This window comes from Halichoeres trimaculatus, unplaced genomic scaffold (genome assembly GCF_033239565.1).
Source record: "Halichoeres trimaculatus isolate MK-OKI-2021-1 unplaced genomic scaffold, fHalTri1.1 fHalTri1_scaffold_9, whole genome shotgun sequence".
NCBI lineage: Eukaryota > Metazoa > Chordata > Actinopteri > Labriformes > Labridae > Halichoeres > Halichoeres trimaculatus.
Window position 1 is genome coordinate 23048864 of NW_027437188.1, and position 26628 is coordinate 23075491.

Genomic DNA, 26628 nt, shown 5'->3' on the forward strand with positions numbered 1-26628 from the left:
TAAAACTAATTTGTACTGCCAACAATCCTAAAAAAACGAATGAAGGGAAATGACTAAAAATAACTGCATATAAAAAAGAAAATTTAATATACTGAAAATAATAATAATAATAACAATAATAATAATAATAATAATAATAATAATAATAATAATAATAATAATAATAATTATTATTATTATTATTATTATTATTATTATTATTATTGTTCTTATTATTATTATTATATTATTATTATTATTGTTATAATTATGATAATAAAGATACGAATTCTTGGCTTTTTTATAGTGTCAAATGTTTAACACTGGAATCTAAAGCATTAAAAAATTTACCAGAAGATGTTGGGAAAGAGCACACAATTTTTCTATGAAGTTAATATTGTGGCCACACCATCGAATGGGGGAATAGTTCAGAAATTGTGGGGGGGGGATACTGTCTGAATCAGTACGACTCTGCCGGACGGTAGCAACAGGCCAAACACGGTTTCAAGACAGACAGGGACACCACTAGAGTTATATGTGTCCTGTAACTCTGGCCAGTTAGATTTTATTCGTCATTGGTACATCCGGGTACTTCATTTTTTGATTGACAGTTGCCATGGCAACAAGCTAGAGCATCGCCATTTTGTCAGGAGGGTTTTTTTCCCAGCTCAGTCTTTTCAAATGTTCCCCCTTCCCGCCGGAATAATGCTGTCAGTGGATATATATTTGACGTTTTTGGATATCGAATTGCGTCTAGTGGATCGGATTCAGAAGATCAGGAGGCCGACGTTCTAACATAGTTGAAATAATTAGGCGGCGCCGCACTAACTCAGTTGTCCGTGTCTCTGGTCCACCGGGCCGGTTCACTGCGCAGGTTTGGACCGCGCGCCATTTTGTGAAAATTGACACAAAATTCCTAACCAAAATTATCAGAGGACACGGATTCTGTTTCATGTCAAAAATACTCTGGATTTAACCGCATTGTCGTCTTCATCGACGTGGCCGACGCTAAATTTGCAAAGACATCGTAAAATCAGAATTTGGCATAACGTTTATTTAGCGGTAGCTAGAATAGTTAGCTTGAGGCTAGCCAAGGAAGCTACAGCTAGCCAGGGCAGGTAGCTAATGTTAGCTGCGTTCATTTTGTCAACTAGCTAGCTAAGCTTGGCTAGTAAGTTATGCGTGCTAGTTAACGCTAGCATGTTGCTAGTCATCAGCTGATAGGAACGTTAGGCAAAGTTGCATTGATCGCCAATGATGTTAATCAACGCTTGGGATATGGAGATTGTTTTAAATCTGGTTGGCGAATAATTTGGGAGTTTGCCGATCAGGGAACGGGGATTGGATTTATCGTTAACATTACTCGCTAACCGTGCAGGGAGGGGAGAATCTCAAGCTGGATAAGTTTCCTCATCATACAGGTTATTGGACTTTAAATGAAGATCGTGCCATCAGAGGTAAGCAAGTGTAAAAAATATATCTGGTGTTTAGGCTCATAGGATAACCATTTACGCTGAGACGTTCGCAGATGTATATTATATGTAACGTGAATGGTTAACAATGATGGACGCGACAGTGAAGTTAAGAATGGTAGCCTATGGTATGGCGGCTAGCTAACGTTTTGTGGCGGTGCTGACTTCGGGGAAGCCTGCGTTAACATTCGCCTCCAGTCAGTAGGTCAACAGACTAATTTTAATGTTAGACAGGAGCAGTTATCCAGGATGTTGTGGGCCAAGGAGAGCAGCGGACTGTGTGGGCTTGGACGAAGAGTCATGCTGGCTCGCTGTAAACCTTAAAGCTAACCTAGCGATATAAGACATTGTCATTGTACGACTGGAGCAAATGTAGCCGTTAGCCAAGAGGTCTGTTTGATTAACTGTCAGTGCAATTTATGTTTGAATTGCTGGCAAAGTGTTTGTTTGGAGTTTAGTTTAAACTGTACGAAAGCTGATCTGGCTAAAGCCCGGTTGCTAATTCGGCTAACCTCGCTAATGGTTAACACTGACTTGTTGACGAACCAGCTGAATGGGCCCCACAACCCGCTGGCTGAACACAGCGTCACTAGCTAACGTTAACGTTGGATTGGTGAGAGATATGCTTGCTTGTCCCGCAGTTTTCAGGGTAACGTTAACGACGACAACGTTAGCTTGTTAGACTGCTAACGGTAACGCGAGCCTGAATACGTTTGCCATTTATAAGAGGAATTGGAGGCACACACGGACGATATGTAGCGAGGGAGGACGCGAATTAACACTGAATATGCTTTCTAAATTCCAACCATGACGAGATCTACCCCATCATCTGTAAGTACAGAGCCGCTCGGGCACCGTCTTTATACACGCAGGTTAGGCTTTTAATTGTTTTGGATGGGTTACATTTAATTCAGCTCCGGGATGGATCTAATAATTTGGGCGTGAGAAGATGTCATATATGCTTGTTACAGAGGTTTTTAGCTATTACTTACGATATGTTACGGCTACTTATAGCAAGCTAGCTGTCGTTATATTTACACCTAAATGGGCCCGTTGATGCCGTGATGAGCAGAGCCAGGAAAGGAACTGTTCATATGTCAGTACTGAAAATGAAGAATAATCCAACGTTTAGGAGAGAGGAAAGAGCTACAAGTGCGCTAGGATAATAGCACCCATGTAAAATACACCCCGAATCCTCCCATTTTGATTAATGATGTAAAAAAAAAAAAAAGCCAAATTCACCTGACATATATGCAAGTCTGTTGTCAGTTTTATAATTTATAAATGGACTCAAACTTAACTTATTTCAGCTCTTTGTCAATTTGCCTACTCTCAGAAATTTAAACAGGGTATCCGTTTTTTAAAAAAGCTTATTAGATTAATTTAATTATGTGACATCCAGTTATGATGTGTTTGGAGATTATCTATTAAGTTCATGGCAGTATGCAGTATTTATCTTTAGTTGTTTTGTCAAGTGACATATCCTCTGGGCCTTCCCAAGTAGACCATGCCTTAAACAGTTTTACATGAGTCTCATACTTTTTGAAATTTTTACAACCTTGGAATTTATTGCTTTGAACTGCTGATCAACAAGCAGCTTAACTTTATTCAGACTTATTTTCAAAGAGAAAATTACTCCAGAAGTTGAAACAGTTACCTTAGGAGCACTTTTTTAAGTTTGGGGTTGTCCTCTTTTTAAGAAGGCCCTTTGACCCTCCTACCTTAAAAAATAAACAAACTATGAAGTTAAATCCACACCAAGATTGTCTATGATCATGATCTGTTTTCATTCTTTGTAGTGGGTTGTGGTTTGCTGCTGGACTCTCCTCCCAGGATGATATGAAATTTTTCAGGAGATGATGCATCCAGGTTAGCTGCTATACATTAAGCCTTAACCCTTTGGTGGGAAGTGGTGAACCTAAGATCTTCTTTACTAACACTGATTTTGCCATTTTCAATGTGACATCCTTGCTCAGGAAAGTTAGATATTTTGCAGTTGGAAAACTGTCAATATTAAATATCAAACCCGTTTGTAAAACAATTGATTCAGAATTTGAATTATTTTGTAATGCAGACTTTAAATTCTGTAACTCAGTAAAATAAATGTCTGACATTACTTTAAGGCCTAGCTTAACACACAGGAAAGTAGACTGTCTAGTCATTTTCACAACCCAGCTGTAGTATTTTTACAGGTGCAGTAAATCTAATATATTTTCAAAAAGCTTTGAGGTACTGGATTTAGGTTTATCACATTTAGGTTGATGAGTTTTTCCTCTTAATATTGGAGGGAAAAAACATACCTGAGACTTAAGGATTTGTTTGACCCATGTTTATTTAAAATCTTAACATGAATAAAATGTATTTTTTTAAAGTATAAAAATCACTTATATGAAATTATTTTCTATATAAATTTATTGAGATTTATATAGAGTAAAAGAAATATGATAGCTGCTTGAAATACAACCTTTCCTTGTGCTCTATCATCTTACAGTTCCTCTTTTTTCTGTCAGTGGATGTGTATTTTTTCCTTTTCCAAAGCTGGGTCAGCTTTCTAATGCTCTCAGATGGAGTGCAGGTTTTGGGCTGTGCAGCTATTTTGCTGTCAGGCTCTTGTGTTGAAAGCAGCGTCTAAGTGTGCCAAAGTTCAATTTTATTTCTTGTTTATTTCTTGTTTTCTCATTGGAAAATGGGAGCAGCTCTGCCCTGGCAACAAAAGTAGGCTATTTGCATACTGCGTTGTGATTGGTCTGTGCATTGATGGGCTTGCCAAATCACGCTGTATCTCTGTGGTGATAGGCTATGCTAATTAGGTGCTGTTGCTGGGATTCTGAATAGTGGTTACTGTGTAGCACTGGTGAATTGTGTTGTCTGGTGAGAGATGCTGATAGCTGAACATGCTATTTGATAATTTTTTGATTCCTTCTGGCTTAAAATGAAGGATGATTCACTGTATTGTGTGGAGATGCTTTCTTTTCTTCCCTTTTCACTCTTAAACCTGCTGTTTTACCCCTTTTTATCCAAAAAGCCTTACATATTTCTGCCATACTTTAATTTGTGGGCATCCTTTGATGCATATTTTGTCTTGATATATTAAACAAAAGATAATACATATTTATTTGATATATATGTGTATAATAAATCCATCATTGATGTTTTCTTAACATTGTATGGTCATTTTTGTCTTTTTAAACATAACTTGATAGTCTTAGCATACCTGTATTAATTCCAAATGCATAATTTGCATAATGCATGTGTATATTTTAATTCCAAAGGCAAATTAAGATATTTTTATGTCAATAAAAATCTCTGGTTTGATTTAACCTGCATAAAAGCATACCACTATGTACAAAAAGTAGCTATTGTATTAATCCTTTTATTTTATGAACTAAGCATCTCTGGTATGTGAGAGTAAATCCAGCTGTTCTACACACACACGCACACAAACACTGTCCCCCTTTTCCCCTCTTTTGTGTGCTTTTCTTATATGCAATGTCTGATAGAGGTAACATGCTCATAGCAGTATTAATTTCTTCCAGGAGGAGAGACTTCAGCATGCAAACCTTCGTCCGTCCGGCTTGCGCCCTCTTTTTCTTTACACACTGCTGGTCTTCAGATGGCTGCTCCAATGCCCCATACGCACCAGCAGTACAGTGACCGCCACCAGCCAAGCACTGACCAATCTGTTACGGTCTTACCGTACAGCGACCAGACACCACAGCTCACTGCCAATCAGGTACACTTACCCTGCCCTCACGCTGATGTTTCGTTTCTTTTAGTCTGGATATGTAGTGTTACGAGGATTGCTATACTTACTGTGATATGAAAGTGTACTTCCTTTTTTTTTGCTGCTGTCACCAGGCAGAGTAGCTGCTTGTCAAATGTTATTTCAGTGCAGCCATTTAATATTGAGCAAAATATATTGTAGGAATGGCCTCTTAGATGTAGGAGTAGCAAGTGAGAAAGGCCGTGTTGCTTATGCATACTGTTTGTTCATTAAATGTTGTGTTTTATTTCTGTTCAATACTGCAGAGGCACATGCCCCAGTGCTTTCGTGACCCAACTTCAGCTCCCCTGAGGAAGCTCTCCATTGACCTTATCAAAACATACAAACACATCAATGAGGTTAGCTCCAATTTTTTTAATGCATCCATCTATAGCATCTTTTTAATTATAATGGGAAAACTGTCACCATTCCCAGTGTGATGACACAGTGTTTTATTCTTTACTTCTAGGTGTATTATGCAAAAAAGAAGCGACGGCACCAACAGGGTCAGGGTGAAGATTCCAGTCACAAAAAAGAGAGGAAGGTCTTTAATGATGGCTATGACGATGATAACTATGACTACATCGTCAAGAATGGGGAGAAGTGGATGGACCGCTATGAGATTGATTCCTTGATAGGAAAAGGATCGTTTGGACAGGTGCATAATCACAAACCACACATGCACATACAACACATTTCAGAAATTATGATTTTTTTTAATTTAATTTAATTAATTTTTTTTTTTTAGGAAAAAAAGTGATTGTTTTATTTTTCTTTGTGATTATGTCGCCTGCTGAAGATTTTTCACATGCTCTTGACATTTGAGGTTATACTATGGTTTTATTTATGTTGTACTTTTGCTGCCTGTTCAGGTTGTGAAAGCATATGACCGTGCTGAGCAGGAATGGGTCGCCATTAAGATCATCAAGAACAAGAAAGCTTTCCTCAATCAAGCCCAGATTGAAGTGCGCCTCCTAGAGCTCATGAACAAACATGACACTGAGATGAAATACTACATCGGTAATAACTTTCAGTCACTTGAATTTGAACTGGGGAGAATTGTAAAAGAAATTAGAACACCTTTTACTTACATTGCTTCGAATTGTGTTTCCTACAGTTCACCTAAAGCGTCACTTCATGTTCCGGAACCACCTCTGCCTCGTGTTTGAGATGCTTTCATATAACCTGTACGACCTACTCCGAAACACCAACTTCCGTGGCGTCTCACTCAACCTCACTCGGAAGTTTGCCCAGCAGCTATGCACGGCGCTGCTCTTCCTGGCCACGCCTGAGCTCAGCATCATCCACTGTGACCTGAAGCCTGAGAACATTCTCCTCTGCAACCCCAAGAGGAGTGCCATCAAAATAGTGGACTTTGGCAGCTCATGCCAACTGGGACAAAGGGTATCTTGCTGCACTTTTTTCTTTATCAGCAATAACATGAATGTGCGCTGAGCAGTCTGATGGTTATAGTGAGAGTGTAATGATGAGTGGAAACAGATTTTTGTGACGAATGTTAGTCTGATTGTTTGTGCCTTCCTTTATAGATATACCAATATATCCAGAGTCGCTTCTACCGTTCCCCAGAGGTGCTGCTGGGTATGCCCTATGACCTGGCCATTGACATGTGGTCCTTGGGTTGCATCTTGGTGGAGATGCACACTGGAGAGCCTCTCTTCAGTGGAGCCAACGAGGTAAATGAACTGTGATGGGATGAGTCATGAGTGATGATTAAAAACAGTGATAGTGGACAACTTTTCTCCTGATTTCTTGGACACAAAGAACTAAAAACTGTGGTCTTCAGTTACTTTGGCCATTATTTGGAGGCTAAAGTTTAGAATAGATAAGTCTTTGGAAATGAAGGAGCAGATGATTGTTGTTATACAAACTTACCTTATGACTTCTTCTCCAGGTGGACCAGATGAACAAAATAGTAGAGGTTCTTGGTATCCCGCCTAATCACATAATGGACCTAGCCCCAAAAGCCAGGAAGTTCTTTGAGAAGCTTTCGGATGGGACATGGAGTGTTAAGAAGACCAAAGATGGCAAAAGGGTGGGGCTGTGTTTTCTGTTGCAATTAAAGCAAAATTTGTTTGGTAACCAAGGTAGACTTCTTCCTGCCACTGCTGAGTAAATCTCTTAATCTGTGTGTCCTCTGACTTAAACAGTATAAGCCTCCAGCCTCACGGAAGCTCCACTCCATCCTGGGTGTGGAGACAGGGGGTCCAGGTGGCCGGCGGGCAGGAGAGTCTGGCCATGCTGTTGCTGACTACTTGAAGTTCAAGGACCTGATCCTGCGGATGTTGGACTATGACCCTAAGAGCCGCATCCAGCCCTACTATGCCCTGCAGCACAGCTTCTTCAAGAAGACTGCGGACGAGGGGACCAATACGAGCAGCAGCGTGTCAACAAGCCCCGCTTTAGAGCAGTCCCAGTCTTCAGGAACCACCTCCAGCACCTCCTCGAGTTCAGGTAACTGTGGCCTGGGAATTCTGCGACAATGTCATACTTTGCTTTATTTCATCTGTGACATGTCGTATAGTAGGTCTGTTGTTGTGTTTTTTGGTAACATTAGAAATTTTTAACTACTTGGTTCAGGGTATTTTTCATTATCCAGCATTTATCTTCTGAAAACTGCTGTTGAATATACATACTATCAGGCATAAACACACTGCTCTGTGCTCTAAATAGACACTTGCATTTGGTGTATTTCATGTTGTTGCTGAGGCTGTATCCGTGACACTTGTGTTAACCCTTAGGAGGGTCATCTGGGACAAGCACCAGTGGCAGAGCGAGATCAGACCCTACCCATCACCACTTGCACAGTGGAGGACACTTCGGCACGGCCTTGCCTGCCATTGATGGTGACAGCCTTTGCCCACAGGTCAGTGAGTCACACAGAATGGAAAGTACATGATATATCAGTGGGTTTTGGCACGAGGGTGTTTCTTCAATCCAAAATTGTTAAATTTATTCTACCAAAACTTGTCAGGGCATCTGTGCAGATTTGGTTGTGTTTTCGTTGAGTCTGTTGAAATAAATAGTATTTGTGTTGTAGATTGAAGATCAGATTGTCTTTGTTTCACCAAAAAGAAACACTAATGTATAATCCTTAAGAATGTATCAACAACCTGCACGTCTGACTCTCTGCCTTTACTTCCTGTTGACAGGCGAGACAGCCTTACCCACCTCCACTGGTGTGGGGAGGTGGTGTAGGACCAGAGTCAGTCACTGGAGAGACCCACCCAGTCCAGGAGACCACCTTCCATGTTCCCCCTCAGCACCCTAAGGCCCTACATCCCCACTCACATACTCATCACCACCACGGGCAGATGATGGCCACACGGCCGCGCCCACGCCACTACACCTCCCCGACACACAGCTCCTCGACACAGGACTCCATGGAGGTGGTTCATGGCCATCTGTCCATGACCTCCCTGTCTTCCTCTGCCTCCTCTTCCTCTACATCGTCCTCTTCCACTGGGAACCACGGCAACCAGGCCTACCAGCTCCGCCATTTGCCTGCCGGAGCTCTTGACTTTGGTCAGAACGGTGGGCTGAGCATGGGGCTAGGTGCCTTCTCGAACCCACGGCAGGAGACTGGCATGGCAGCGCACCCTGCATTCTCCATGGGCACGAACACAGGGCCTGCCCACTACCTAGCGGAGGGCCATCTGGGCATGAGGCAGGGCATGGACCGGGAGGAGTCTCCAATGACTGGAGTGTGTGTGCAGCAGAGTTCAATGGCCAGCTCGTGACTGCACTGACATTTGGCTGTGTGTTCCCCCCTGTGCGTCATTTTTAAGGTGGTGTTTTTTACTACAAGGTGTGTTGAGAACAAAAGCTGCTCACATCAGAAGGGAGATATCACTGAACCGCTACTACAGAGAAAAACCTTTGTTAAAAAGTATATATGTAATTTTCATCAGTTTTTCTTTTGCAATCATTAGGCACAAAATAATACTACGGAATAACCATAGTGAGATTGAGACATCCATCTTACCATTTCACCAGTTTCATGTAACCACCAAGTAATCACCATATGGTATTATGTGGCAAAATCTTCTAAGGAGCATTTCAGAGCAAAGTTGAAGCTGTTTCGCAGGTAGCTGTTGGTGATGAAATGCTCGGCGTCCTCTTTCGGTTCAGACCGTGGACCGCCTGACATTACTGTTCCACTGGTTCTTAATTATTTTGCCCTTTTTAAGTGAAATTTCTCGTAAAAAAGCTGCTTGTAAATCCTGTAGCTTGACAATGAGGGGGAATGTTTGCAGTGATATTTCTTGTTGTTGGTCGGTATTGTGTAACTCTTGTCAAAAGGGGAGCACAGAAGCAGTGGAGTCCCTATAGCGTGCGCTGGCGGGGTGAGGAGGAGACCCTGCAGGTGGATGCTGACACCAACTGGGTCAAAGGAGAGGGAGGCACCATCCCTCAGGCCTAGAGGCCCCTGTAGTCCTGCAAGCTGCAACCGGGCCCGGCACAGATGAGAGCAGCAATGGGCGTGGGAGACGAAAGGATCCAGCCCAGTGAGAGGAAGACGGTCAGCGGCTGGTTCTAGATAACCCTTTGGCCTTATGACTCATGGACTTGGAATGGGATGGAGCTGGACATTATCATTTGAATTAAGATGGCTTTTCTCTATTTTTCTCTCTAGACAGCCCTTAATTCTTTAAGGAAATTAAAACAACTTAGAAAAGGTAAATAAGAATGGTAATTTGAGGCCTTTCTCGACAAAGATTTCTTCTTCAGCAGGGCCCCACATAACAGGGTCTTATTGTACACAACAACCTCCTAAACATTACTTCCTTGAAAATCTTCTTCACTGGTTAAGGATTTCGCAGTGGAAAGAACTATCTATTCCAGAGTCTACCCTTTTATGTTTCGTTATTTTTCCCTTTTGCATGTAGTTCCTCATCAGAACCACCTGCACAAGTCTCTCCATCCAAAACATGGAAACTGAAGAAAAAAATGAGTTAAGTGACTGCCTTTTTTCTCCTCAAATTATGCTGTGAATTTTACAAGAATTTATTTTCCCTTTGGATATGTTTTTATACCAAAGCAGTTGTTTTATAGCATATAGGTGTCTGTAACCAATAATGTAGCAGTTCACCACTTTGACGCAAAGTTTATCAAGATCTTATTTTAACGTCAATACAAACAGCTGCAATATATTACTTTAGCAAAACTGGAGACCGTTGTTGAGACCGTTGGCTATTGTGTATTCTGGCCAGATTTGTTTGCAACGTTTTACCAAAACTGTTTCCATATTAATTGGTAGATTATTTTGGGAGTCTTTTAAAACTTTGGTATGTTAGAGAATTTGGTAGTTACTCTGCAGGCTCCGGAGTAGCAAGATAGAAGCTGATGGTTTAAAAAAAAAGGAGACTAATGCGTTCTATTTCTGTGTCGTCGTTTTTCTTTTGCCCCCATCATACTATTTCAAAGGGTTTTGCTGCCTTTCATACATCATTTGGTCAACTTGGCTAGTTTCTGCCGTAAAGCAAGACTGTATGTCATCATCCTGGCAGGGTAAGGATAATTGTGGCAAGTCAGTTTGTGTTGAATGGTATTTTTCAGATTTGATAGGGCAAATCCCCCATGATTGTTGTCCTATTCAAAGGGAAAGGGTGTCCGTCAGCCCACAATCACACGCTTTACCCAGGCAGACATGCATGTCCTCAAAACATTACAGTCAATAACAGATTTTTTTTTATATCAGGGATTTTGAAGTGCTTTCTTTCTTCTGTTGCTCATTTTACCAGCTTTGAAATTAGACAAAAAAACCTGCCCACAGCCACCTTTCAAACGAAGGGCAGGCCACAGGTCATGCTGTTGCCATTTATAAGGAGAAACCATCATAAGAAATCATGCTTGGTATTTCCACAAACACAAATGTAAAGCTACCTATATTGAGATTGGGGTTTTATCTGGATGTCAAGGTTAATTGCAAATTTGCAATCATTTTTCATACCCCGCAGAATTTGAGACATTTAGAAATTGCCAGTGGTTTTATTACTGGCACTCATACTGGTACTAAACATTCCAAAAATAAAGACTGAAAAAGAAAAAAAATTGACTGCAGTGACTCGTAAGTGTGCGCCTATTTCAGATCATGCTGATTGACCTCTTATTTAGAGCAGTTGTCATGAAATGCAGCCCCTTTTTAATAGTTGAAATAGAATTTATGTATATATTTATATTTTTTTAATAAAGGAAGTATAGAACTCACTACCTTGCTCCTGCTGGTATGTTGATTATGTTTGTCAATTTGGTGACCATTCAGTGGGCAGGAACTCCTGTTTTCTTAGTGGCAAAACCTTGCCTTTTGGCAAAGGTACTTGACTACATCAGGACAACACTATGAGGTAGGGTTTGAATCAAACAGGGAAAGCTAGATCTTCAAACCTTAATAATTTTCACAGGGTATATTGTAAGTGCATGTACATCACAAACCTTACTTTTTGGTTATATGAGAAGCACATGGTTGAAAAAAAGGTTCCATCTTTCATAAGCCTGTTGAGTTTGTGGGTTATTCACAAACACGTATACTTGTTGACATATCTGAACACCCAACAGAAGTTGAAATCCTCTTATTTAATTTGGATTTATCCTTTTCATTTTTGATTTCACATTTTTTCACTTTTTTTGTACATGCAACATGCACTATAGAATTGAACAGCATGGGGGAAAGGATAAGTCCATGTATCCACAGATTGTAAGATCTAGTCAAGACTTTGCTGTGTTTATGACAATGCCCTTTGTATTATATTAAGACAGTCTTATGTATGATATATAAAAAGAAGTTAATTGAATTGTTCTGTGTGTCTTTATTCCTCTCTGACAACTGCACCGATGTGTGCTACTTTGAACTAGCTCTTCAATCTGCATCCGTTAAAAGATAAGCATACCGTAAATAATGGCACTATTTGGATCTATTAGGCCAGAGGGAAAAGGGCAAAGAACGCGGAACCGCTACATTCATAGCATTATATAATCCTACGTACGCCTGTGATCAGTGTTCTGGCTCGTTGGTCTAGGGGTATGATTCTCGCTTCGGGTGCGAGAGGTCCCGGGTTCAAATCCCGGACGAGCCCATGTCCTTTTGCTTCGACGACATAAAGACAGGAACGATTCCCAGGGTCATTGAAAAACATAAGAAATTAAATTCGGCGTTAAAAAAAAATTCGTTGTTTCATTGCCCCACGTTACTGTTACATTTATTATATTGATTTTTGCAGCGAATTCTACTGTGACTTACCTGTGACACAATTTTAAACCAGGAAATAAGGATTTTTGAGATTCAGAGTCGTATTTCTCGAATTCGAGCGACGCTTTCCATTGAGTTCAAAAATATGGGCTCGTCCGGGATTTGAACCCGGGACCTCTCGCACCCTAAGCGAGAATCATACCCCTAGACCAACGAGCCACACGAGGTATTGAACTTCCAACAAATACTAGTCTATACATGTCAGTGTCGACTATTATCTGTTATTTAGATGACAATATTTAGTTTACGTGAGATTTTGGCAAATGCGTTCACAGAGACCCACACTTGCAAGGTTTTACCAGGATAATTAGGCAATGGACTGCAACTACTCCGCAGCTTCCGACTAAAATCAACGAGGGAAATTATGAAGGGAGCTTGTCGCAAAGAAGAGCTTTAGTGAGAAGTAACTAGTGGATTAATTCTAACAAAACCAATTTTGCGAAATACAACAATTTGAGGCCTCTCGACACGAAAGGAATGTGCTAAAGACAGGCCGACAGCTAGCTCTAGGTGCCCTCTTTGTTGTACTTCAGTCAGTAGAGGGCAGTAAAGGACACTTCGGGAGTACTTTGTCTGCATTTAAATTTGACGAAGAAAAAAATTATTGACTGCTTAACTCTGATTGGTCAATATAATAAACCTCAGAGCATTATTGACCAATTATTTTTCTTCAGTTGAGCGCTGTGTCCAATCAGATGCGTTGTAGGCGGGATGTAATCTTGTGGCACGATCTTCCATATTGAACCGTTGAGGACTTGCAGATCGGTACAGTCAACACTGACTTTTAGTTTCTTTGTAGGCAAACATCGCAACAATTTGCAGTCATAGTAGTAAACTGTTGATGTTTTAAAACAAAAGTACCGAGGCAAGTCGATGATTACAGTAACCTAATCCCATAAAGCTAACAATTTAGCCTCACAATGCCAAATTTTTGCGCGGCCCCGAACTGTACACGGAAGAGCACACAATCAGATTTGGCTTTTTTCCGATTTCCACGAGACCCTGAGAGGTAAGAATGCACAAGTGTTTACATATCGAAACAAGTAACTATCGTTTAACTTAAAGGCACTTAAATAAATAGAAATCTTGACAACTTAGTTTGACATATAACACCAGCATAGTGCAGGGTTTTCTCTGCTTTTCAATGGCTTTATGACAATGTTTTGAAAAACACATCATTTAACCAAAACTCCGCATCATGTTTTTGCTTTAGGGCTACAGCATTGACTAGATATTGGTATTTGTCATATGTGATGGTCTTGCTTTATGAATGTTGGAGATATGAAACATTTTTTTCCACTGTTTTGACAGCAGTCCTCACTTAAGTTCAAATATTTGCAAATCTCATGTTCAGGGATCTGTTTTTTTTTCTGATTGAAACTGGCTTTTTAAGTTGAGAGAAGGGTTATGGGAGTAAAGTCTTTGCCAACAGCCCAATAATTGAAAAGGTGTTTGTATTTTTCTGTTCTGCTGCTTTTTACAGATGCCGAATCTGGGTAGAGAACTGCCGTAGGGCAGATCTTGAGGCAAAAACATCAGACCAACTGAATAAGCACTACAGATTATGTGCCAAACACTTTGACCCTGCAATGGTGTGCAAAACAGTAAGTGCCATAATTCTCTCACTTAACTGCAACTCATCTAACAAAATCAAGAGTCCTCCCAAAACTTATTTGATTTCATTTATTTTCAGAGCCCCTACAGAACTGTGTTGAAAGACACAGCCATTCCAACTATATTTGATTTGACAAGCCATCTCAAAAATCCTCACACGAGGCACCGCAAGCGGATAAAAGAACTTGTAAGGAACATCTCCAAATATTGTTTAATTTCCACCTAAGAAAATGGTCAGTTTAACCTTTTGTTGCTGTTGTTTTTCTAATCAACCTTCAATTTATCATTTCAGACTGAGGAAGATATACGGAGAATAAAAGAAAGAAGATGTAAGTAAATACCAGACTATACATTTTTACAGATGAATGTTAAGTAAGAAAACAAAATCAAATTTTTATTGCACGTATAAACAGGAAAATATTCACCACACCTCATTATCATTTGGTTTTGTTTACTTCCAGTAGCATCTTCCATTGAACAGCTTGTTTCCAAAAAAGACGCAGCAGCAGAGGATGGCACAAATACCAACGAAGATGAACCTCGGCTGTCCACAGAGGAGAAGGAGTTTCGTGATTATCTCAGGTCCTTGTTTGAGGTTGTAGTCATGTTAGGAAAACAGAGCATCCCCTTGATGGCTGACAACGCGTCTGAACTTGGACCCAACAATTTCCAGGCCCTTTTGGATTACAGGATGAATGCTGGAGATGAAGCCTTGAGGAAACGCTTTGAAGCAACAGCTGTGAACACGGAGTACTTTTCTGCAACCCAGCAGAGTCAGCTCCTGGACATCTGTGAGAACACGGTGAGAGAGGAGATGCTGATGGAGGTCCGAGAAAGCCGCTTCTTCTCCCTGGTCACAGGGGACATTGTTGAATTTGACAATGAGAAACATCTGCCCCTTTTCTTGCGCTTTGTTAATCAGCAGAACCTCCTTCGAGAAGAATTTTTGGACTTCATGTCTTTTGAAGGTGATGAAGATGCATTGGTAGAGAGATTGGAGGCTCAGCTGACTGAGCGTTGGAGTCTTAGTATGGAGGACTGCCGCGGTCAGGCCCACAAAGCCACCGGCACCTCCACCACCAAAATGAAAGCTGTAGCAGTGCTATTGATGGAGAAGTACCCTCTTGCACTGCACATGCCCTGCTCTCATATGGCTTTGAATATCCACCTGACAAACAATCTCCCTTTCCCTAATGTCCAAGTGGTCACAGAGACTCTGAGGAGGATTGCTGGATTCTTCGATGTCCCCTTTACCCAGGATGAGCTGGAGAAAGCCATCTCTACTCACTACCAGAAAAATGAAGAGAAGATAACAGCGCTCAAGCAAGCCTGTGTGTCAGGATGGACAGAGCAGCACAGTGTCTTTGATGTTCTGCTGGACATGTTGCCTCCCCTGCTGCTGTGCATGGAAAGCATCTGGGAAAACAAAGAAGGAAAGTTTGCTGCTGCTACAGCAGCAAATGCATATTCAATCTCAGAAACTCTCGCTGATTTTGAGAACATTGTCACCATTGTCATCCTGAAGAATGTTCTCACGTTCACCAGAGCCTTTGGGAGGAATCTGCAAGGAGAAACGCTTGATGTGTTCTTTGCTGCAAACAGTCTCACTGCTGTACTGCATTCACTGAACGAAGTCAATGACAACATTGATGTCTACCATGAGTTCTGGTTCGAGGAGGCTGTGAGTGTGGCTGCTGTGATGGAGATCCCTGTGACAGTACCGAGGCTGTTCCTCAGGAAGCAGCGTGCAGCCGATGTGGGTGAAATCCAAGCAGAAACGTATTATAAGGAGTATGTGACCGTCCCAGTTATCCATGGCATCATGCAGGAAGTTGAGGACATGTTCTCTGACACTAACCTCAAAGCTCTCAAGTGCCTGTCCCTGGTTCCAGCCGTCATGGGCCAAATGAAGTTCAACACCACAGAGGAGAACTACGCAGAGGTGTACCGCAACGACCTCCCCAACCCTGACACGCTCCCTGCAGAGCTCCACTGCTGGAGAATCAAGTGGAAGCACCGAGGCAAAGAAGTGCGACTTCCCACCACCATCCACGAAACCCTCCAGCTGCCAGATGTGAAGTTCTTTCCCAATGTGAACTCCTTCCTCAAGGTGCTCTCTGCTCTGCCTGTTCTTAAACTAGAGGACTCCAGGAGCAAGACGGCGAGTGAGCGGCTGCAGGCCTATCTCAGCAGTATGCCTGCCAAGCAGTGGAACAAGAGTCTTGCGATGCTCAATATTAACACTCACGTGAAGCATGACTTGGACGTGATGGTGGACAAATATTGCAGGCTGTATTCAGAGGATGATCCTGAAGCTGAGGCTGAGGAAGTGGCTGAGGAGGAGGTAGAAATGAAATGAAATGATGAGGAACTGATGCTTAACTTTGATTTACACAAAAGTATGAAAAATCATTAAAATATATCTGTAAACTTGGAAAGCCTGTGATATTCCCTTGAGAAGAAAATGTATTTTTCGTGAAGGATATGAGTACCTGGTGCATGTGTTGTCAAATCTTTTTTTGTGAAATCTGCGTAGTTGTCCAAAAGTAACAAAACTTTTCGTGGAATCCTGGCATAATAATCTTGTAAATCCAGCAACATCAGATTCTCATGGATTTCACATAATCTGGGATAATTATCTCAGTATTTCAGAGAATAAACCTAGATTTTTTTTTCTTTGGTGAATGCAATACCCTTGCATAAATAAGAGATACCTGATAAAATGTTTATGTCCAGGGTTTCAAAAAGAAAACACACCCCTGTTTTCATGATGTGTTTTGAAAGTAGCTTGAGCCAGTGCTGTACATATGTATGTAGTGTTTCAAAATGTAGAATTTGAGTCGATGACTTCATGTCTTTTTTAAAATTGTAACACTCAGAAAATGTTAAGGGCTCATTGTGTTTGTAACCAAAGTCGACAGTCTTTGTTTATTTCTTGTTAAGCTCCTTTAGGATTTTTCATTTTTGTTTTCTCACCTTTTCAGTACAGGTGGGGTATTATCATCACATCAACCACTCAACCTTTTTTTTCTGCAGCCCCAAAGTTCATTCAGTTCATTGATTCCTTTCCACTGACTGTGATACAGGAGGAGCACAAGAGGGAGCACTTACACCAGCATCAGCAGTCTCCCACAACTCATGGTCAAAGAGAAGCCATTTTTGTATTGTTGTGAGATGTTCTGGGTAGTTAATGGGTCACATTTTTTGTGTGTATGTATGTGTTTGGGAATGGGGTGTTCTTTTTAACTAATGTAAATATGATCAAAATATTGGTGGTCATAAACTGATTGGATATTATTGCCTCACTCTTTGCTGAATACGTAACTTTTGATGTGACCTGGATTGTTCACCAAAATGTCAGATTTTCCAGAAACTGTTTTTTGTTTTGTAAAATAAAAAAGGCAAATGAAAGAATTTTTACTGCTTCATTTAAATTATTGTTTTCATTCATTTTTCATAACTTTTGGATGCATTTACCTCAGTCACCACGTTAAAAAAAAATTGAATAACTGATGAAACCTGAGTGTAGCAGGTTTTAACAACTGTGAATGTATTTCAGTATTGCAGATTGCTTTGCATGTATTAATCTTTTATTTATTTCATTTTCATGATTTCCTATAGTTGATAAAACAAAAAGCTTCTCTTAGATCTATTGTCCTCAGTGACATGATCTGACATGGCAGCTCAAGGGTTAAACCTTTCTCCTTCTGTGGCCAGACTGTGACGTGCTCAGGTGATAGTTCACCGTGTACACTCGCGGTGCAGACCCCAGGCATCACACAAATGTGGGTGGGGTCGCTTTGATGCGCAAACCAGACAGCAATGTTCACTCCACGGCACAGCCCCCCGAAGTCCATTTAAAACTTCCTATTAGAACAAACAGCCTGCAGGAGGAGGGAGCCAGAGACGCGTGGGGGCTCGACTTTCCGTAGTGCCAGGGAGAGATACTCAACAGAGAATTACATAAAGCTAAAGGAACCCTGACTGGACAGAATCTGATGCTGCAGGGTGAGGGAGAACACTAGCAAGTCTTCGAAGTCGTGAGTACGACGTTCATTGACACGTTTCTCCCTGATTCAGAGCTTCTTTTCTGTGCATCTTCTTCCTGTCAGCCCTCTAGCATTCATTCATTCATCATGGCATGGCCGTGCATTACGCGTGCTTGCTGCATCAACCGCTTTTGGACCGAACTGGACAAAGCGGACATCGCGGTGCCTTTGGTTTTCACCAAATACTCGGACGTGGCCGACGTGCAGCATCTTCCCCATCACCCGCAGCCGAGGCAAAAGAGGGCCGGAGCCATTGCCATAGAAACCGAGCCTCATCCCGGCGGTGAGCAGCAGGAGGCTGGGAAGGCACCGCCCGCGACGGGTGCCGCAGCGGGAAAAGATGGCTCGACTGCGTCCGTCATGCGCCAAGACTTCAAGGCGTGGAGAGTGCGCCCCGAGCCCAGCTGCAAGCCCAGGAACGAGTTTCAACGATCCCAGGCTCCGTTCATTAACGAAACTCAATATCAGAAGGATTACAAGCCCTGGCCTATACCCAAGAAGCACGACCACCCCTGGATCCCCAAACCCAGCCCCACCGCTCCGTCCTCTGGTGTCCCAGAGCGAAGCGCAGGAAGTGGCAAGATGGATCACGCCGAGGCCGAGAGCGGCGTGGAGAAGAGCGAGATCGAAGAGAAGATTCAAGAGAAAGAAGTGAAAGAGGTGACGAAGAAGAGCGTGAAGAGGGAAAGGTCAGCGGAGAGGCAAAGTGGTGAGAAGACGGAGGGACAAGTTTCTGCAGATGCGGTGAGCGCCGAGCAGAGGAAAGGCAGAGCAGCTGCAGACGCTTTAAACAGGCAGATTAAAGAGGTTATGTCAACTTCTAGCAGCTACAGGTAAGTGTGCTTCAAAAATATTATACCATCTGAATAAAAAATAATCTTGTATTTCACTTTCCTGTGACTTTACAGCTTGTTCTGTATCAACAACTGGCTCTGCTTTCAAGTGTCCCTTGTTACATTCAACTTAAATTATAGGACTACACCTATCCCACTACTATGTCCACTTTAAATCATTTAAATATTAGGGGGTGGAAGGGATGCCACTTCATGCTCTCTTGTTACTATCTCCACTGATCTTAAAGGCAAACCGATATGGCCTGAGATAAAGGTTACACTATTGATTTTTTTTCTGCTTTGTCCTTCTGAGGATTACTATCAAGTTAATGCTACAGCCCCTCATTGACTGTAAAAGGGTATCCAATGTAATTAACGTGGATTCTCAGCTCAGGCTTCCTCCACATAAAACTGGGGTACATAATAAATGCAAGCCAACAAGACTGCAGCTTCAGTGTGCCCCTCTGAAATATTAAAGTTATTGTGCACTGCTCTAGTGACCTATTTTATCATATTTGGTTATTTATTTTTCTAAATCCTTTTTTAAAATCTCATGCTAGGTATTCAACCAGTTAATGCATTGCAAGAAATAAAAGAAATGTCATCCTATGAATCATGAAATATCAGATAATTAAATGTAGTTGATGTTGTAGATGAACCCAGACATGCACAATAAAATAAACAAATTAACACCAAAGCTGATAACTGGACAAAAGGCTATGACCTCACATTTAAACTATGATTTGTTGTCTGTTAAGTGATGCTGTATGGTTGCTGAATAGAATGTTTTTAATTTTTTTTTAAGTTGATGCAAAATAAATAAACATTTGCTGAAATTGATCAATTGAAATTAAAGCTGCAAGTGGCAACAAGCAGGCCCTCACCCAACGTGTGCCAATTGGGGTGTGTTGCAACCGCCTCATGTGCAGCAAGATCTGCCTCATCAAGAAATCATGTATTTAAATGACGTGTGGCCCCTACAGCAAGCAAACATGGGTAATTTGACACATAGAGTAGTTTGCAGTACTGCTTTTGACCACAATGCATAGTTTTAACAATGTATTGTGAGTGAGAGATCTTCAAAGAAAGCGCATGATTTGAGGCATATTTAAAGATGCAATGAGGAGGATCTGTTTTAAATGGACTGCCTCACCACCTCCTGGCCCGGAGTCTCACATACATAGTTGTAAATTACTTTTAGCGATTCATGTGTTTGTTTTGGAATTAAATGGGGATCTGATTGAAACAAATTTTCTTTGTTCAAGATAATTTTTTACTGGATGCAAAGTGCTGGCGTAAGGTATTTATCAGTTCAGTTACGTAGCGCTACAGTTTGAAACATGACATGAAACAAACATTGTAGTCGCCAGCTATATGCAGTGCTATTGGCAGCTCAGTGCTCCAACGTAGCTGTAGGCTAACGTGACAACAAGTAAACACTGTCAGTTTGTATATAGCTTAGTAGCTGTCTATATTTAGCGCAGCTTGCAGCTCGGTGCCGTAAGACACCTGGTTATGTCCTGCCAGTCATCTACCAGGCAGAGCTAACGTAACCTCACTCTTCATTTTATTGATAGACTCTCAAGTTTGAACAGACCATCAAACAGTTTAGCCCCTGTGTTAGCCTTTAGCTCGGGCTGTATCACTCTCCTGTTTAGCTTTCTTCTGCTCTTCTGTCCTTTTTCTGTCTGACAGTTAGGCTCCAGTGTCCACCGTGACGACACAATTAATCACAGAAATTGTGTTCATCAGAGAAAAACACAGATCTCTCTTATCTCTACTAAAATTTGTCAGCCGGGGTGGTGTTGTAATAGAGACTCAGATGTGCTGTAAATCAATCCAGCCCTGCTCCACCCAATCGGGAAGCTAAGAAGTAGCATTTTGAGATAACCTGTAACCTGTAACATTGGTGCTGATAATCTCATTTCAAAGTGTGGATTACAATCAGAGTTCATACTGCCAACACAGCCTTTATATATATATATATATATATATATATATATATATATATATATATATATATATATATATATATATATATATATATATATAAAAATCAACACAGACCAAAAGTCTCTTACAGGAGCTTCAAAAAATGAAGAACTGAAGTTGTGCATTTTTTCTGAAAGTGATTAAAGGTTGCACAAAGCTCTTCAGCTTTTGCTTTTGGTTTTTCCACTTTATTTAGGACTGAGTTTAAAGCATACAAGGATGTGAAACCAGTAAAGCCCATCAAGGCTCCATCTCAGTATAAACCCCCAGTGGAGGAGACCAGTCTGGAAACCAGCTACAGTGCCACATACAAGGGGGAGCAGGTGAAGGCTCAGCCCACTGACAATAAGGTGGTGGAGCGCAGGAGGATACGCAGCCTGTACAGTGAGCCCGGCAAGGAATCTGCCAAGGTGAGAGCAGTACACACTCACACATGCTTAAACGCAAACATAGTTTTTATTCAAACTGATATTAAGACAAAGTATGCCCACATTTTGGTTCTTTGTAATTAGGGATGGGTACCAAATTGGGTACCCATCTGTAGTACCATGTACTGATTCACGTAAAATCAAACGGTACCACGATTGGGTGCCTAAACGCACCCTTGTGACTGTGAGGGACTGGAAGAGGAGGTGATTTTCCATGCTGGATGTGAACACAGCATTACAAGTTTATATATTGAGAAACCAATATGTTATATTGAAAAACTTTAAGATTTTTCATTATCAAACAAATAAACAATTATAACACCTAAACCTAACCACATTAACACACACAGGAGTACCGTTACCGTTTGCCAAGTACCAGGCATCGATATTGTATTATTTGTAAATATCACACCGTCAGATGTATTTTGTTTTACTTTTGTACTGGAGACTTTACTCACTTGAAGTACTTCTGTCTTTTTATTTACACTCTATTCAAACCACACTGGTAAACCCAACTAGCAGCTGATAAGTTCCCACCATCAAAACACAAATACCACAGTGTGAGATACTGAATACAATAGCCCTTGGTCATTGTTTTCAGTGATGTGTACATCTGGAAAACATTTTAAGAGCCAATCAGCAGGTTTTTTTTTTCTTTTTTTTTTTTCTTTTTTTTGGGGGGGGGATAAAAGTTTATTGGATGTCTGTAACTAGTTGTCTTTAAACGTGTAGATGTAGGATTATTTCTCTGCCTCATCTTATCAGCTGTACAAGGTATTTTTTTCTATAAGAAACATCTTTTAAGAACAGCATAGCTTTAAGTACAACGTAAAAATAGAAATGGGGTCGTATCAGCAGGTTGTTGAGTCAGAAAGATTTGTCAAAGAACCCAGAAATATTGTCTAATCATATTATGATTACATTATTACTTTTAAACTGATATACCATTGATTACATAAGTTTAGACATTTATAATTTGTAATATGCTAGTTTTAAACTGAAGCACAAACTGGTTTACAAAATGACATGTAGTATAATATAATACATAATAGAATATGTTTGGCATGCCATCAGCAGCACATTAATTGGTACATCATATGTCTGTAGTAGTGTTTTCATATGGCCACTTCCTCTCTCATTCTTGTAGGACATCTCAGAGACTGAGAGCACCTCTGTTCTAAATCTGCTGTAGTCAGGTGTGTTCTCTGTTTCTTAAAGAAGGCATGGAGGCTGACCTCAGATTGATCAAACTCAAACCTGCATACTGTACACACACATGAACTCACACACACACATGGACACACACACTGTATGCGCCTTGGCCAGTCTGAGCCACAGTCACATGTATCACCCAGCTGCCAGATGCAATCCCGCAACAAAAGCAAGAACATATATTTGAGATGGCCGCATCTTCACTTTTTGCCCACCTCTATGCCTGCATCACCCTCCACCTTTTGTGCAGCTTAGTAGCTGCAAAACCTGACCATGCTGACTTTGCAGGCTCATGCATGAGGGTGGAAACAAATGAAAGTTTTGACGATATAAAGTTAAAATAATAGACATCAAATGCAACAGAAAGACTCAGAGCTACAGATTTTTGTGGTTCGCACTCTGTTTTGGTTTTAAGAGCCAAAATATAATGATCTATAGCAAAGGGAAATAGTGCAGTGAATTTTTGCTAACACTGTACGCAGATGATGTTATCTTTTCAATATTTGGTTTGTTTAGTCTGAATTAGCAACTAAGCATTACACATCCACGGAAATCTAATTTAATATTAATAAAGTGATGTGTATTTACATAATAGACTGCAACATTTTTCTCTTCTGGTTTAGACCTAACGTTAACCTGTGACATAGTCTATTCTTCCTCATTTCGCATTGACGACTTTCTAACTTAGCATCCGTAAGTTTACAGAATCTTCGTCTGTTGTGTCAGAAGCAGATTGTAGAAACTTTATTTCTCTCTCTATTATACATCCTTTAAGGTTTATTTCTTCAGCTAAAGTTGAGCATGCTCCCAACTTTTTGCTGTCAGCCATCTCATTTACACAAATTAAACATCTTGGAGTCAATCCAGAAGTTTTGCATTGTTGTGGCAGCTCAGGCAGGATTTGCCTTGCTTTAGAGAGCTTCTGTCCCTGCACCCACATTTTCCCTGTCAGTGCTGGAAATTGAACCAGCAATCATGTTAGTCACACGTCTGGTTCTTCAGTCATCAATGGTTTTCCAACACTTTCAGTCCATGGTTTAATGTTTGCAAAACATTAAAATCTTTTGAAGCACAAGCAACTAACATCATGTACTAATATGAATCATGTAGTTTGTTGATGATGCTTTCATTAAAAAGTGGTTTTAATGGGAAGCTGCACGAAGCACTGTTCCTTAAGGTAGTGGCACAAATTCACCTTTGTGCGGTACAACTTTTTTTTCTTCATTGCACTAACCACGTAATGCAAATATCACCTAAAGCATATGGTGTCATTTGCACTGTGATTTTATAGTATAGAGTACCAGGTCTTAGAAGGTACGTATTGCATGCTAAAAGAAGAGTTTGACATGACTTTGAGTCTCCATGAATTGAGGAAAATTATGAAATGCTGCTTTCTTGTTGAGATTTAGAAGAAGATAAACATCCATATGCTGCTAGGTATGTAGCTACAGCTAGCAGCTGCTTGTCTTAAACTTCTTAGAGGCTGATTGTTGAAGGAAAGGTCACTGTTCCTGGGAAGGACAATCATTTGAAGCCACTTACACATAGCAATTCTGCAACAACAGCAGAAAAAAGAAACTGTAAAGTTCATCCATCACTGCGGCCTCCCACTGTGAGTTTCAGATTTATGGAAAACATTATAACACATCACTGTCTTCCCCATGTTACATCACTGATGGACAGAAGGGATGAACAGAAGTGGAACGACTCCGTACCACCATACCACCACCAGGCTTTGCACATTTCAGATGAAGCATGACAGAGTTTAAAACATCCTGCCTTGAAATTGCTGTGTGTAAAAGCCCAGACCACAGCTAAGCTGATCTGACATGACCACAATTTGAGGTTTAACATAAAGTTGTAAGAATGGAATCAATCCTTTTAACTCTTCACAAGAAAGCAATGAAATGCAAACCCCAAATTATGAAACAATATCTGTTACAGGTGAAAACTGATGTGCTTATTTGAAAGGTTGTTTTATCGATACCTCTGTTTTTTTTCCATTAGGCGGATAAACCAGTGTCTCGCCCCAAACCAAAAAAGACCCCGACAACAACAACAGGGAAAATGGTGAAAAAATCAAAAGAGAAGGTGCTTGCCAGTTCCCAGTCAGCCAAGAAGAAACCATCACTGAGCGCCGCAGAACCCAAACCAGAGGGAGTTGTGACGAAGAAAAGCAAGGAGATCAGCAACAGACTGGCTGAAGCAAAGCAGTAAAGGAAGAGAATGTCGACACTTAAATGTGTGTGGCGAATTAGTCAAACTTCTTCCCTTTGGTTTGTTTTCTGACCTGTTGTTTTTGCCAACCTGTCATACAATGTTCACCTTCAAACGGGCACTGATATTGAGCTTTTAGAATAATGCAAATAATTTCACTGGGTGTGAGCGTGTGTGTGCAAGTGTTTGTGAGAGTGTGTGTGTGTTAAGGTGTGAGACTGTGATTTCTTGTATTTTTGGTGCACAGAATCGCTTTATATTATTGAGCACATAATTTGCACATTACTTCTATGAGTTGCGTTTGGCCTCAGACTATAAAAAGAGCCATCAGTACACATACAGTGTGTGTATGAAAGGGCATTTTTACTTGTGTCTGAATGAATAATTCAGATTAATATTAAAATGATTGTATAAAAAGTCAAAGGGATAGTTTTCTCAGAGACTGAATCACATGAGGGATTTTGTTAAGTGCAAAATCTGTTTTGCGTTTCCTGGTTACAGTGCCTCCGCTGTATGGTCCTGGTTTTCATTTCATTGTTCTGGATGATATCTGGTTTCATCAGTTTGGTTGCTAAGAAACCAAATGAACTGTAATATAATTGCTACAGCTTGCATGCAGGACCCTGTTTTTGGTTGAGTAGCAACATTTAGGCAGACTACATGTCACAATCACGTTAGCTTGTAAATTGAGCCGTTTAAGATAAATGTAGAGGAGTGAGACCCTTTCAATTATAATGCATGTGTAGTTATAGATCCTGGTCACACTGAAAAGTACATACACTGAATAAAATCATAGTGTAGTGGCTGTTAAAGCTAAAAAACAAACACACCAGCAATATGGTTTCACCCACAATCACATTTCTTGCAGTCTTAAGTGAAGGTCATCTCCTCTGATTTGAAGGCAAAACTGCAAATTTTACAATGACTCAGTATTTTGTGACGTCGTACTCCATCCTCTCTTCTGAGCTGTGATGTTGTAATTGTGCAAAAGAAGAAAAAACTGTTGCATATTGGCCCAACAACTTAATGTACTTACTCGGTAACCTCCCACTTTGAACGAGCTGATCTTTCCAGGTGAAGAAAGGACAAGGAATGGCCAGGACTTGTAGTTCAGCTATCTAAAGTGCTGCTGTATGAAAATGCGCAAACACGTGTCATCTTAATGAGAGTGACATGAGATGTTTTTACTAAAATGTTCCCAAAGCCTTCCCTCTTTGGATGTTAACACATTTGTCTCCAGTGATGCCCTTAGCAGCCAGCGTGGCTGCAGTGTGTGAGAGCATTATACCCACCGTAAAGTCTGCTTCCAGTCTTAGCCTCTGCGTGAGTGAACAAGAGAATTTCTGTGTGTGACCTCTACAGCCTGCTGCCTGCTAGCATCAAGTCTGACCCGACCACTAGACGTGCTGCTATGCACTCAAACACCCTGGTGCTAAATCTCTTGTTGTTTATGCTGTCTGGATTGGACTGTGTGTGGCGTCAGGCCATGGTGAAGTGATGATATGACGATGTCATACCGCTGTAGACATGTTGTGATATTGTGCTTGTATTCTCGGCTTGCTCTGAATGAACTCTAAATAAAATGATGATAAAGAATCCTCAGTTGTATCTCCTTTTTTTTGGGCATCAGTAATTCTCTGTGTTTTGAAAGTGCACCATCAACACCCTTGATCTGAACAAGGGGTTGCAGGTATGTTCCAAAGCATACGGAAACATGTCAAGTACAGAGCAGGGCATGACACAGCAAAGGTCATGACCGGCAGTCAACCTCTGCAATGAGGACTGGTCACAAAGACAAACTC

At 40.9% G+C, this 26628-nt stretch overlaps 3 protein-coding genes and 2 non-coding genes across 9 annotated transcripts; 4 read left to right on the forward strand and 1 right to left on the reverse strand.

Annotated features, from left to right (window-relative positions):
• Positions 1–593: 593 nt before the first annotated feature.
• Positions 594–12026, forward strand: dyrk1ab (dual-specificity tyrosine-(Y)-phosphorylation regulated kinase 1A, b). 4 transcript variants are annotated; one of them, XM_074679218.1, is made up of 12 exons: positions 594–1436; positions 3251–3320; positions 4988–5184; positions 5481–5573; positions 5684–5872; positions 6087–6234; positions 6332–6618; positions 6762–6908; positions 7127–7267; positions 7383–7686; positions 7974–8098; positions 8385–12026. In XM_074679218.1, exons 2-12 carry the CDS (start codon positions 3308–3310, stop codon positions 8970–8972), a joined length of 2232 nt encoding a protein of 743 aa, XP_074535319.1. In that variant the 5' UTR covers positions 594–1436; positions 3251–3307; the 3' UTR covers positions 8973–12026. The 4 variants fall into 4 exon arrangements, with proteins under 4 accessions (XP_074535319.1, XP_074535322.1, XP_074535321.1 ...); XM_074679220.1 differs by lacking the exon at positions 594–1436 and adding an exon at positions 2046–2282; XM_074679221.1 differs by lacking the exon at positions 3251–3320.
• A 210-nt stretch (positions 12027–12236) lies between these two features.
• Positions 12237–12308, forward strand: trnap-cgg (transfer RNA proline (anticodon CGG)). Its single transcript has one exon. It is a non-coding gene; the product is annotated as a tRNA-Pro (tRNA).
• A 260-nt stretch (positions 12309–12568) lies between these two features.
• Positions 12569–12640, reverse strand: trnap-agg (transfer RNA proline (anticodon AGG)). Its single transcript has one exon. It is a non-coding gene; the product is annotated as a tRNA-Pro (tRNA).
• A 537-nt stretch (positions 12641–13177) lies between these two features.
• Positions 13178–17510, forward strand: thap12b (THAP domain containing 12b). 2 transcript variants are annotated; one of them, XM_074680334.1, is made up of 5 exons: positions 13178–13490; positions 13965–14085; positions 14175–14282; positions 14388–14424; positions 14560–17510. In XM_074680334.1, the coding sequence occupies exons 1-5, from the start codon at positions 13402–13404 to the stop codon at positions 16452–16454; spliced, it is 2250 nt and encodes a 749-aa protein (XP_074536435.1). In that variant the 5' UTR covers positions 13178–13401; the 3' UTR covers positions 16455–17510. The 2 variants fall into 2 exon arrangements, with proteins under 2 accessions (XP_074536435.1, XP_074536434.1); XM_074680333.1 differs by having other exon boundaries at positions 13179–13490; positions 14557–17510.
• A 332-nt stretch (positions 17511–17842) lies between these two features.
• Positions 17843–26404, forward strand: map6b (microtubule-associated protein 6b). Its single transcript, XM_074680427.1, has 3 exons — positions 17843–18977; positions 21166–21379; positions 24617–26404. Exons 1-3 carry the CDS (start codon positions 18232–18234, stop codon positions 24824–24826), a joined length of 1170 nt encoding a protein of 389 aa, XP_074536528.1. The 5' UTR covers positions 17843–18231; the 3' UTR covers positions 24827–26404.
• The last annotated feature ends 224 nt before the right edge of the window (positions 26405–26628 follow it).